The following is a 13,739-nucleotide window of genomic DNA, read 5'->3' on the forward strand; positions in this document are numbered from 1 at the left end:
TTACAATTTGTTTATATAAGTTGTTCTTTTTAAATAATTTTTGGTTATTTTTATTAGTTATTCTAATTTTATACTGTGGTTGTTTTTATTTATTGTTTTTGAGTTCATTTGTTGTTTATCTGTTTTGGCACTGAATGTTGGCCACTTTTGCTAGAAACCACCTTGAGTTCCCCTGGTGAGATAGGGTGGGTTACAAATGAATTATTATTATTATTATTATTATTATTATTATTAATAATAATAATAATAATAATTTTATAGGGGTTGGGGGGGATCAAGGAAGTAGCTATGTCAATTCTTCAATAGAAATGTTTACTGGCATCTGATTTCAAATTTAGTTGTAATCCTTTTATATAGGCCAGATTGTATGACCTTGAATTTTTAAGAAAAGATCTGTATTGCGAGCAGCTTGCACCCAGACTCAGGTTACATCTACACCAGGCATGGGCAAACTTCGGCAATCCAGGTGTTTTCGAAAATTAATGCAGTTTGTCATTACTTTAACTGCCATGGCGCCATACAAGACCTTTAACTTTCTCTGCCAAAAAGTCCTGATGCTTCACCAAGCTATAATTGCTAGGATTCCAAAGCACTGAGCCATGGCAGTCAACATATTGTCAAACTGCATTAATTCAAGAGTTGCTGTGAGTTTTCTGGGCTGTGAGGACATGTTCCAGAAGCATTCTCTCCTGACGTTTTACCCACATCCATGGGCAGTATGTTCAGCAAAGGACACCTCGGCAGGAGTCTACCATATACCCTGCAGCTGTGGACAAGTCTACATAGGGACCACCAAATCAGGGCCAGCTAATACCTCCCAACAAAGGATTCCCCCAGGCAGGAAACAGCCAGGCCTTGAAGCTGCAAACTTCAATGCTAATCAAGGTGATTAATTGCAATATTAACAGACAGGAGTTCTTTCTCCCATCCTGGACTTTCCACAGATATATAAACCTTCTTTTCCTAGTTTCCAATATACTTCACAACCTCTGAGGTTGCCTGCCATAGATGTGGGCGAATGTGAGATGTGAGAGTGCTTATGGAACATGTCCATACAGCCCGGACAACGCACAGCAACCCAGTGATTCCGGCCATGAAAACCTTCGACAACACATTACATTAATGCAACATCCTCATTCGCGCTCCCTAACTTGAGCCTTGAAACTTCCACAGTTCAGCAGAGATGAAAAGGGGTGAACCACAGAGCGCATGCGCAACAAAAGGTCACTTATCCGCGAAGGGAGCAACGTTGAGCCTGTATAGAAATAGACTTTTGACTCAGTCAACGGTTTTGCGCCTGCGCAAAGCTCCCTGGCCTCCCGTTGGCCCTCTGGAAGGGGGCGGGGCTTATTTGCAGACGTGGCGCCGGCGCTGCTGTTTCCTTCCTCGCGCTGAGCGGGGCCTAGGCCTGTCATTGAGTGAAGAAGCGCAGTGGGAGGAGGCCTCTGGCATGACGTCGCCCCGAAGACGGACAGGTATTTCGGGGTCGCTTTATGGGGCAGTTACTCATGCATTTTCCACCTCAAGGATTACAGACAACCCAGGCGTGGGCAAACTTGGCCCCTGCAGGTGTTTTGGACTTCAACTCCCACCATTCTTAACAGCCTCAGGCCTTTTCTTTTTCCCCCCTCAGCCGCTTAAGAAGGGGCCTGAGGCTGTTAAGAATGGTGGGAGTTGAAGTCCAAAACACCTGCGGGGCTCCAAGTTTGCCCAGGTCTGGGATAGACCCCATGAATTAGTGGGATTTACACAGGAGTTTAGTCATCATACAACTTGATTTAGCAGGACTAATGTGATGTAATGTTTGGAGTGCTGGACTACAGCTCTGTAGGAAAAAGTATTAATCTCCACTTGGCATGAAACCCGCTGGCCGACCCTTGGCAGATCACATATTCTCAGCCCCAGAAATCTCTTTGATAAGTTTGCTTTAAGGGTGCCATATGTTTGAAAGGATTCTAAGGCACAGAAGAACAGCAAAGTGTCAGGTGGATGTATCTGCTGTCTCCTCAGTGGAGGTGGATGCCTGTCTGCTTTACACCTCAGTGGAGGTGGATGCATGTTGTGGTTATGACTTCAGTAGAAAATTATGGCTTACGGACTTCAGTGAGTACAACTATACCTAAAGACTATGGACTGTTGATTAAGAATGATACCCTGTAATGTGATGGACTTGCAAAAAAGCCACTAATTACTGGGAAAGGATACAAGAGATAAGCCAAAAGATCTTAAAAATAAAAATTCGAATGAAGAAAGAATATTTTTTAATTGAGTATGACAGATAAGGAACTGGAACTGGACATTAATAAAGATATTCTGTTCATGTACTTGACTACAGCCAGACTTTGGAAATCAAAAGTTCCTTCAAAAGATCAATGGTTAGACAAAATAATGGAAATTATGGATATAGACAGATTAACCTTTTTAATGAAGAAACATATAGGGAGACCTATAACACTGATTGGTGACCCTTGAAGGATTATATGAAATTACAGTTGAAGGAGGAAAAATAAGAATTATGGGACTGTAAGATTGAAAGACTCTGGACTTAATTTAAAAAATATTGGGGAAGACATATAATAATTTAAGAAGAATTAAAAGAACATTATTGTAATGCAAAGAAGAAGAATGGAAATAACAAATATTCCCCTTCCTTTTCCCTACTTTCTTGCCTACCCCCCTTCCTTATTCCCTATCCCTAATTTTACCCAATCTCTTCCCATTTCTTTTTAATTATTTTTTGAAAACATTTATTTTTTTTAAAAAAAGAATGATATCCTGTGTATTCAACACACACACAGAAACTACATCCTATTTTAACTGAACTAAAATCAGTAATGTGCCTGCATAGTGCATTAATACAAGATGTTTGTGAGTAAACAAAATATGTTATTTCTCAGAGAAGACTTTTTAAAAATCTCTGAGAGCATATTTTAAACTAAGAAGTTCCAAGGGAGCGTACATCTTTTGGGCAATTACAATTACAATTACAACTGCCATTTCAACTTCAAAGAAACAATCATCCTCTGCTAATCAAATATATTTTTTGTAGTGGCATGCCTTTGTCCTTGCCAGTTCAGAGACATAGTTCTTCAGTTTAACAGCTGAGTTACCAGTGTGCCATTACATGAATGCTTATGAATATCATTTGTTCAAAGGGTTGACTTCAAACAAGGTCACGCTTTTCTTGACTAGTGGTTTTCAAAAGGTGGTCTCCACATGTTCATGGAAATTCACATTTGTCATATGGATATGACATCATTTTTCCTTTTCAATAAGTGTATGATTCCTTGGCAAATCACATATTCTCAGGTCCAGAAAACTCTTTGATAGATTTGCTTTAAGAGTGCCCTATGTTGGAAATGATTCTAAGGCACAGAAGAGGAACAAAGTGTCAAAGTTTGGAGGGAGGGATTGCATGGACCCCCTCCCTCCAAGGGTCTCAGGGCGGCTTACAACATAAATAACATAACAAGTGCAATGCAATTCCGGAAGTTGGCACTCCCCCCAAAAAATTAACTTCCCAAGCTTCTCCTGTTCTGTGTTATTTTTTGGAAGAAGTGACACAAAGAGGGAAACCACTAGGGATGATGTGACCAGAAGTAAAATATGTAAATAGCCTCACAACTTTAGCTATCTATAAGCAAAGTGTCTGGACTACCTGGGAGTCCTGGAAGTTGGAGAATTTAGCAAGAATGCAACAGATTTCTGATCAAAGTATTAATGAATTACTTATTACACTGTGTGACAAAATCTGAAAAATAATCTGTTCCTGGTTTGAAAGTGTTATTTCCTGTTTAATTTTGCTGTACTTACCATATTTTAAAGTAGTTTTTATCTCCAGAAACTTTGTTTTTGTGGCTGCCACAAACTATGTTGAAGTGGTTGAGTCTCTTATGAAATACTCATTGAAAAACTATAGCAAAAACGTGTCTCAAGATGTCTTGCAAAAACAAAGTTGTTGCAGTTCAATAAAAGTTTTCCCTGTTTTATGATAGAACCAATTAGAAAATGACATTTATAACCCAAGAACAAAAATCATGTCACATAGTGTTATCAATAAATACCATGTCAGTAGAGGAGGTACCATGTCTAGAGGAGTATCAGGATATTAATCCAGATAGTCCCCTAGACATCAACATCCAGTGGATGTTGATGTTGATGTTGAGGAGAATGTGGTGAAGCCTCAGTAATTCTTTGATCAGAAATCTGTTGCATTCTCCAACTTCCAGGACTCCCAGACAGTCCAAACACTTTGTTTATAGCTAGCTAAAGTTGAGAGATTGCTTACATATTTTACTTCTAGCCACATCATCCCTAGTGGTTTCCCTCTTTTTTTTGTCACTTCTTCCAAAAATTAATACAGAACAGGAGGAGCTTGGGAAGTTTACTTTTTTGGGGGGTGGGGGTGGGGGGGGGAGTGCCAACTTCCAGAATTCTACCGATCCCAATCTCCCGGACTATTCTAAAAGTTGTGGTCCAAAACAAACATAGCCCCTTCCCCCAGAGTCTGGAAATGTTTTTTTAAAAATGATTATTGCCATTTACCTTATTTTTCATGCTAAAATCTAGCAAGCCAATGCTTGTTAAACAGTTAAACATAAACAGCAATTATGTAAAAGATGAAAGAATACTTACATTATCATTCTACTAGGCATGTATATTATATTTTGATCAGTTCTAAACTTTGAATGGTTCCCTTCTCACTTGTTGCCCTGTTTTTCTTCTATTATTAGAGTTCTCCTTATAGGATGACGGGGAAAAGTCAGAATTTTAGTTTCCAGCCTCCAGCTGTAGTGCAGCCTGCAGTGGAGAGCCATTCATATCCATTTGGGAATGGTATCAATTCTGACAGTGATGTGTTGGAAGATGAAGTGGAGGTGTACGAACTGCGGCCCCGGGGAAGGGAGAAAGTCAGAAGAAGTACATCAAGAGAGAGATTGGATGATATTGTATTTATAACAAAGGATATACAAGAAGGAGACACATTAAATGCCATAGCTCTCCAATACTGTTGTTCAGTAAGTCTGCATGACATTCTATCCATTAAAGTTAATTTTGAGGGACATGTAAACAGTGTTAAAATTTATATATATGATTAAATGTCTTTTACTATTATAAATAGCTTGAGTTACCCAAGTTTTCATATTTTTTCCTCTCTTCAGAATGAAGCATATCATACTAGCATAGAAAGTTCAAGATCTATTGACAATAGTGATTAAAGGTCATTGCTCTTTTGTAAGGTGAAATAATGACTTGGTACAAGTACATCCATGTGTGAGGAAACATGAATGGCTGAACTGACTCATCCCTAGGAACCACAAGAACCAGTTTTTACAGGCCTTGCTTGAGATCCAGTAGAACTACTCCAGGAGACACTAACTGCTTTTCTTACACTGAATTCATAAGGGTAGAAAGAAGCTACCTGGCACATCTCTTCTAGGCCACTGATAGCCACGGAGTGTGCTTTGAGCCAGCCAGTGATCCTTACAAACTGGAGCCAAAGAAACAACCATCACCTCCCCTTTCCAATAAGAGCAAATGCTGCTTCTTTGTTTTCAAGTGCAAAGGACAACTGAACCCCTCCTGTGTATATCTCCAAGGCCAATGAGTGGTTTGGGAAGAGGGCATGAAGGGGGCACTGGTGCCACTGGCTGCCTGCGTGTCCTCATTCATTATTATAGTAAATACTTTCGTAATTTGAACAAGTTACAGGGGTTAAGAAATTGAAGACTGATGGATGTATTTTGCCCTACTTTACTGTAATTAGAAAATGAAATGTAATCTCAGAGCCCTTGGCTGGTGGTTGTCGAACTCACCTGCCTGTAAAATCAGCCATGCTTGGCATTTACACTTAATTGTTTGATAATCATGAATCAATATTGCCTGGGTCATTAGGAAAAGAGAGATTGTAAGGTCTGTTGTTTCCCTGTTCCAAACATGTTTTTCAAGTGGAGGTCATTATTCCTGTTTTGTATATGAACACACTGACACAACCCAGATACCTTATTTACATGAAGGAAAGTGCAATGATTACTTTTAAAAAATCAAAATGGTATAGCAACGGCCTGAAAGATATCGTGAAAATTTCAAGCTACCCCATTGTGATCAAAAGTTGTGGGTCTTAGGTTTCAAAAATACTCTCTTACATGAAAACCTTTTTCTTAAAGAGATAAGTCTTAAAATTTATAATATGGCATGGAAGTTGACTGTATTATTCAAATACAAGATAATAGGATACACATAATGCACTTCTTAAGATCCCAGTCCACATTATTGGTAAATGTGTCATGTCCGTTGTCAATCAAATGCTGTTTATGAGTGGTAACGGCACTCCATGCAGTCATGCCGGCCACATGACCTTGGAGGTGTCTACAGACAACACCAGCTCTTCTGCTTAGAAATGGAGATGAACACCAACCCACAGAGTCAGACATGACTAGACTATGATACTATTTCTTTCCTTAGGCAAATAGTTACACCTTACTGCTTTTATTCACTCAGCAGTCTTTCCCCTTTCTAAACTACCAGGTAGTCAAGAATGAGGTAATGCTCCCAGTCGCCTTGGCTCTGCCCTTTGGGATTGTTCTTCTAGATTCCAAAGGTTTCCTTCCTATAATTACTAAAATTGCTGACCAATTGTTCAGCAGTAACATGTAGCCAGATTTTGTGCTATTTACATCACTAAAACTTATAATTTGGATTGAATATTGTGTTGTTGTTTTTTTTTTAAAAAAAACTAATTCATTTCCTCATACTTTTTGTTTTAGGTAGCAGATATTAAAAGGGTGAACAATCTTATTACAGATCAGGACTTCTTTGCACTAAGAGCGATTAAAATTCCAGTGAAGAAGTTCAGTGTACTGACTGAGACACACTGCTTTCCAAAAAGACAAGTTTCACGATCGGCTTCTACTTCATTCCCTGCAGAATTCCCAGACACATCACTAGCTACTGAGCCATTCTCCACTGAGACTGTTGGTAGCTTCCTGAAAGAGGTAGATCGTGATATAGAGCAAATAGTGAAATGTAATGCAACAAAGAGAGAGAACCTTAATGAAGTTGTTTCTGCCTTGTCTACCCAGCAATCAAACTTTGAGCCAGATGGTAAAACCAGTAAACGGAAAGATCCTTATTATGGAGCAGACTGGGGAATAGGATGGTGGACCGCTGTGGTGATAATGGTAGTAGTAGGCATAATAACACCCGTTTTTTATCTTCTATACTATGAAGTTTTAGTTAAAGTGGATGTCAGTCACCATTCTACAGTGGAATATTCTTCAGTGACATCCCCATCAAAACCATTAGAAAATGGAATAAATCAGCAGATTTCATGAAATTTGAAGGTTTCTTTCCACAAACTAAAGGTATGAACATCCATTCACCACATTCTTCAAAGAGGAAAAGAACAACGGGTCCTGTGTGCAGTTTGAAAAGTAACTATCTTTTGTGATGGTACAAGGACACTTCTACAATCTTGCTGTATATGTAGAAAAGTGGTACAAGTGGTGTTGACAAATTCAGTATGTTGATGTTAAGTACACTAAAATGCTTCCATCTAAGATGCTATGCTCCCATTTAAAGTAATGGGAATGAAACAATTTTGAATGGAAATATCTTAACTTCATAAAAACTTCGATCATGTATGCTGAAAAACAATGAGTTGAGACATTGTGTAAGTTTTCTGTACAGGATTACCTTTACAATTTCAAATAACAATAAATTTCAGGCACTGTGTATTTTAAAAGGACAACCTGTTCTCTTCCACCATGAGAATAATACAGGGATTAGAAATAATTTGTCTTCTCAGATGTGCTGAATAAGTTCAGTTCTCTGTACTACTGATTATTATAGTTGTCTGTGAGGCCAATGACTCATGGGACTAACCACACGTGGCATGTGAAGATGTGCAACAGTATTGAAACCCCTTTTTTCCTTAAACAGATTTAAGAGGGGAATAGCTTTGAGCAGGAAACCATGAGAAATGGGCGTTTAAACAGTGTTATCTTCTCTATTCCAAAATTGCTCTCCTTCATCTCCTGTTACCGTTTTGAAGGCTGTGACTTTGTGTATCTATATGAAGCTGGAAGTGTATGTACACCAATTTGTTTTAGAACAGAGGAGGGGCAGTGTCTTTTTCTCACTTTCTCCGTAATTTCAAAAACAGTGGAACTCCAGTACATGCACATTGTGTGTAAGATGCATTTAGCCATTATGAGAGCACAGTATTTTCCCCAAGCATAGTTATTCTCTTCCATGAAAAGTTTTATGCCTTCTAAATAGATGCTATGCCCATAAAATCAATTGTGGCTTCAAAATCCCAGGTGAAACATGACAAGGAGAGACAGTCACATAGCCTTCTAGAAATTGTACAATAAGTCCTAGCAGCATAGTTTGCATTTCCACTGTAGAATTAATGCCGTTTGACATGACTAACTGCCATGCCTCAGTGCTATGGAATCACGGGGCTTGTAGTTTTATGAGGTCTTTAGCCTCTGCTGCCAAATAGTGCTGGTGATTTGCCAAACTACAAACCCAGTGACTCCATAGCATTGTAGAGTCAAACTGCATTAATTCTAAATGAGTAGGATTACTGATTGCTGCAGTTCATCTGGAGGGCTTTGTAGGTCTCCAAGCTCTAAAGCCAGAGAGTTGGTGGTGGAGCACATAGGTTAACTGGATTCTGGCTCTAAAGCCCAGTGCTGCACTCAGCCTTTAGAAAAGCCAGAATCCAGTTGTTAGCTGGAATTATAGAAGATTCAGTGGGAATTTGCTAGGTCAACATCTATATAAACTCCATTGATTCCAGCAGTCCTGTTGCAATTTGCAATTGGATTTAGGCCTAAATTTCTAGCATGTTATTGAACTGTAAAGAAACTACATTCATTTTAAGAATTATGCTATAGTTTAAGAACAGTGTAATGGTAAACCTTATCTTTTTAAGATGCTGAATGTAAAACTATTCGGCAAAATGCTATTATCACTTATTTTGTAAACTCATGTGCAATCTAAAATTTGCTTAGCACCTTCGTAGCATTTTTTAAAACCATGAAAAATCCAATATTAAATGTAAACCTTCAATTGGGACAAGTTTATATGCTATATTTTCCCTTGATATACATGGATAGCTGAAGCAATTGTCAGATAACTGTCTACTGAATTGTTTTGATTTAGCAATAGCAATTTATGATATTGGGCAAGTGCTTGCTAAATAAGGGTATTGAGATGCTTCCTCTTATTAGCATGCAAAGCAATTTACTGAACAGATTTCAGTAAAGCACTTTCACATAATAATTTTACTGTGTGCATTCTGTAACCACAGCTCTGTTCTCTTTTCCTGAACAGCAGCATGCTTTCATCTTGGGCAAGTTTATGCTTTTTGGATGCTTTTGATTTTGCACCTTTCTGGATCAGTGTGTTTACATGATATGTAATACTGTAGTTTACGTCATGGTAAAATGTTCATCAGATTATTGAAAAAATAGAAGCAGAGCATCTGTGTTATATATAAGAAAACAAAAAATGGTTATGATGATTCATGAATTTAAAAAAATCAAAATCTTGAGGTAGGCAATACTTTAATGAAGGCAAACCAAAATTTCAAAAATATTATATAGGCATTTAAGTTCTCAAAAACTTAATCAGCTATGTGCTATGAAAAACAGGGAGGGGGATCATAAAAGTATATTTTTCAACAACAAAAACCTTAGAAAGTATTTATAACTAAACATTGAAAACTAGTGTGAATCTTTTAAACATAGTAAAGCTAGGGCTGCTTTCAAGCCCTTGGATTTGGAGGATCTGCTCTACTGTGTCTTGTTTGCAGCAGATGCTTCTCACTGTATTATTCCATTTTATATTTCTAGAATTTTATAAAGACCAAAAGGAAAGCGAAGCCCATAACTAGTTTGTGTACTGACATAATTTAAGACCTCTCACCATTCTTGCTCTTACTGAAATCTCTTGAAACCTCTCTGCACTTCAGGCAAAAGTGGTGTAATACTGCTCTTTAAAATCGACAATATTGGAATCTTGGAGCTTGGGAAAATTGCTTTTTAAAATTAAAACTCCATGCTCTCCTAGCCAGTTTTTCTGAATTGGATGCACACTTAAAAGGAATACTATCTAGGATCCATGTGCACATTATCTTTAATAGGATGGCTCTTCCAGTGCCTATTTGTAATTCTTTTCCCATCTGAAAAGTACAATTATGCACAACCAGAGCTACATTTAGTGTATAGGCATGAAAAGAAAAGAGAGTAGAAGGGAGAATTTGCAGCAACAGGTTGTAAACAACTGAATTGACCTCTTCAGTTAGCGATCTGTTTATGGATCAGGTAGTGGAGGCTATTTTTCCATTTGTAGAGCCTTTATCATTGAAACTGACCTTTTTAATCATATCTGGCTTCATTTATTAGCTATTCAATAGCTCTTCAGACGCACCTGATGATGTGCATTCATCAGATCACATATTAAAAATTGGAGGACTTTCAGTGATTATTCGTGCTTAACTTGGCTTGTAGGAAAAGAAATTCATATGAAAAGGGAACTACAATAGAGCAGTGAGAACATGTATCTGTGTCACTTCAAGAAATGTAAACATTGCTTTATGGTATAGTAGGCATGATGTATGGAGCATTACCTGTTTGTAAGTCAAGGCACAAGAAAATTCCATATGGGTTTACAATAGAGATGTCCTTGAGTTACCAAGACTGATGTGGTTAAAGCATTGCAGCTGTAGTTCTCTTTTTATGATGATAGCCAAGAGCTATGGTGTTTGAAAATGATGCATATGTAAAACAGAAAAATAATCATAATGACTGACTAGTATTATGTACCAAAAATGCAAACTTGGGCTTCATCATAGCTCAAGGGCCTGTGCCTTATTTTCATGATTTAACCACAAACCTGCTAAATTTTATGAAAAAGATTAATATTGTATTTATGAAATGGAAGGTCTCTACTGATTTATTGTTATCAGTGCCTGTTTGTCTTATTGGGTTGTTTTGTGAGTATACATTTTGCTGTGGCATTAAGAAAATGAAAGCTGACTTCCCTTCATGTATTTGGTTGCTGTATGTATTGCTTTTCTCCAAAATCGTTTGTTTCAGACTTGAACTTGTCATCATGTAAACCTATGGTTTGGGAAATGGTACTAAAACCAAATATAATATTATGGAAAATTTGGAATATTAGATTATGTAATGAAATGTTATAGTGGGTGCTAATGCCATTCTGACATATGAAGTTGTTTAAACTTTACTATGTGTCGATAAGCCCCATTTCTTTCAACAGCACTTCAGTCTTGTTTTAAGAAGTTCTCATGAAGCAGATATGAAATACATAAGATCAGGATACCTTTGGGGTTGGGAAGAGGAAGTTGACCATAATATTGAATTATGACATGTATTTAATCAGTCAACTTGTATTTTGTATGATAAGCCATATAAAGAAAAATTGATTGGTTATTCCTAGAAACACTGCCACAAATGCCCTTTGAATAATTAAGTCTTTCATATGTTTTGTAATTTATAAAATGCTATTGACCTAACTGCCTTTTTTTGGAAAGTACAGAAGCAAAAGTCCAAATAAATGAATTTATATTTGTAATTTTGTTTAGCCTGATGAATGAATAGTGTGAATAGCTAGTGGCAAAAAGATGTGTGGTCTATATGTTCTGTATTCCCCAGAAGCAGCTGTGATTTAAAGAATTAGCTGAGGCACACCAAAACTTTTGGATATACACTACCTATTTGCTTGTTCTAATGGGCATTCAATGGCTTTTGAAACCTGTCCCAAGTTTCAGGAGTGGATTGTGACATGTTTTTTGAAGAAGAGTTCCTCTAAAGCAGTGGTTCACAACCTGTGGGTCCCAGATGTTTTGGCCTTCAACTCCCAGAAATCCTAACAGCTGTTAAACTGGCTGGGATTTCTGGGAGTTGTAGGCCAAAACACTTGGGGACCCACAGGTTGAGAACCACTGCTTTAAAGATTCATCCTATAAAATGAATTTGGTGGTACTTTCAAAACTATTTCTTCCCTTTCTGCTATGGAAACCAAGCTATGGGTGAAAAAATCTAATTAGACACAAACTAGATGGGGATTGATTACTACATTCTCTGTTCCAGCTACAGAACATTAATGGAGCAAGATGCCATTTTGTGCTTTTATTAATGTACTTTCTCAGTATGTCACAATATTAGGTCTTATTTCCAGCTGCAACAAATACATTATTTTACATTTGAAATGTAGCACCTTAAGATGGGTATCACTTGTTTTTTTGAGAAACTGGCAGTTTGAAATCTCATAAAAAGAAGAAAAAATCAGTCAGCAGCAGTATAAATGCTTAATTTTTAAAGATGTTTCCGGCCATAGGACAGGATCTAAGCCAGTTACAAATACAAATAAGGTTCTTCTATTGATTGAATGATTTCATGAAAAACTATTCATCTCTAGTAATATGTTGAGCATACTATGATATCTGAGAAATATTCTTCCACATTAAAACACAGTTCTAGCATTCTTCGGCCACATTTGATAGATATACCCATCTTATCATATTTTACTTTCTTGTCAAATTGTATTGATTTAAATGCTATTTACTTGTGAACCGAGTGTTTTAGAGTTAAAGCAATGGAGCATTATAAATTACCAAAAAGACTTTTAGCTTCCAGCATCTTAATTCTGAATATCGTCTCTGAAATACTAAAAATACAGGACAAATGGTTTTAAAAACAAAGTATATGTTGATTAATGTTTCCTTTGATTTAAAAGTATGGAAAACCAGACACTTCTGGGTTTGCTAGTTTGTTTTTTAAAAAAACAGCCACCCTAGACTTAAAACATAAGCAGGAAGCTGGTGAAGTTGTGCCCCACAGATCGTAGTGAGCAAGTGGAGGCATTTCCAGTAAATGGAGCACAAAAGCAACTTCTTAAAAATGGGCAGAGGGATGAAATAAATACAGTCTTCTCAGATTTTAGAGGTTATGTGCATTTCCCAGGTGTCAGGGCATTGCTGAGCTCTGCTCCAGACACGTCTGATAGATAAGAAAAACAAAACCTCTTCATGATATTCTTCATCTTATTCCTCTGGCTCTTGCCTTTCATCATAATCATCTTCGTTCTTTTCTTTGTGTTTTTCCTCATCCATTTTTCTTCATCTCCTTTCTTTTCCAACTCCTCTTAAAGATTAACAACAAGTCTGCCATCCTTTGAACTTCCAGTTGAAAGCAGGAGTTGGAGGAGCGGGAGAGTCAGCACTTCAAATGTCATAAAATTCATAAACATTCAAGTTATTAAAATAATGGTTGAAAAATTTCTTCTACCACTAGTGAAGGACTCCTGACCTTTGAGATCAACGTATGACTGTCCATCTTTCTTTCTAGACTTTGTTTTTTAACGGTAAAAGATAACATTTCTTGGTGCATTCAGTGCTAAGGAAACCATGACCTCCCTGGGGTCTGTGAACCACAGGTTAACAACCGCTGCTATAGTGCATCAGTGAAAAGGTTGTTTTGCACTATAGAACTTTAAAAACAAAATGAAATTTAAAATACAAAATTCCTCAAAAAATCCTAATGTAGAGACAAGATATGATTACAAATAGTCCTCAATATGGAGACGGCAACAACCAGGAAACCAAAGGAGCTCTGTACTGTGGTAACTCACTTTTTAAAGTCAATCTGGAAAATCCCTGTATTGTTTTGTCCTCATGTCTCTTACAAAAGAAAATCATTCCACAC

General features: G+C 37.3%; 1 protein-coding gene across 1 annotated transcript; it reads left to right on the top strand.

The window, feature by feature from the left end:
- Positions 1 to 1,320: 1,320 nt before the first annotated feature.
- On the top strand, positions 1,321 to 11,607 carry lysmd3 (LysM domain containing 3). Its single transcript, XM_003216378.4, has 3 exons — positions 1,321 to 1,475; positions 4,734 to 5,018; positions 6,768 to 11,607. The coding sequence occupies exons 2-3, from the start codon at positions 4,749 to 4,751 to the stop codon at positions 7,332 to 7,334; spliced, it is 837 nt and encodes a 278-aa protein (XP_003216426.1). The 5' UTR covers positions 1,321 to 1,475; positions 4,734 to 4,748; the 3' UTR covers positions 7,335 to 11,607.
- Positions 11,608 to 13,739: the final 2,132 nt, after the last annotated feature.

This window comes from Anolis carolinensis, chromosome 2 (assembly GCF_035594765.1).
Source record: "Anolis carolinensis isolate JA03-04 chromosome 2, rAnoCar3.1.pri, whole genome shotgun sequence".
In the NCBI taxonomy this organism is placed as follows: Eukaryota; Metazoa; Chordata; class Lepidosauria; order Squamata; family Dactyloidae; genus Anolis; species Anolis carolinensis.

Excerpts from the sequence above, each read along its gene's own strand:
- lysmd3 (XM_003216378.4), top strand. The coding sequence starts at position 4,749 with ATGACGGGGAAAAGTCAGAATTTTAGTTTCCAGCCTCCAGCTGTAGTG. Across the intron at positions 5,019-6,767 it reads CTCTCCAATACTGTTGTTCA|GTAGCAGATATTAAAAGGGT; the intron begins GTAAGTCTGCAT and ends TTTTTGTTTTAG.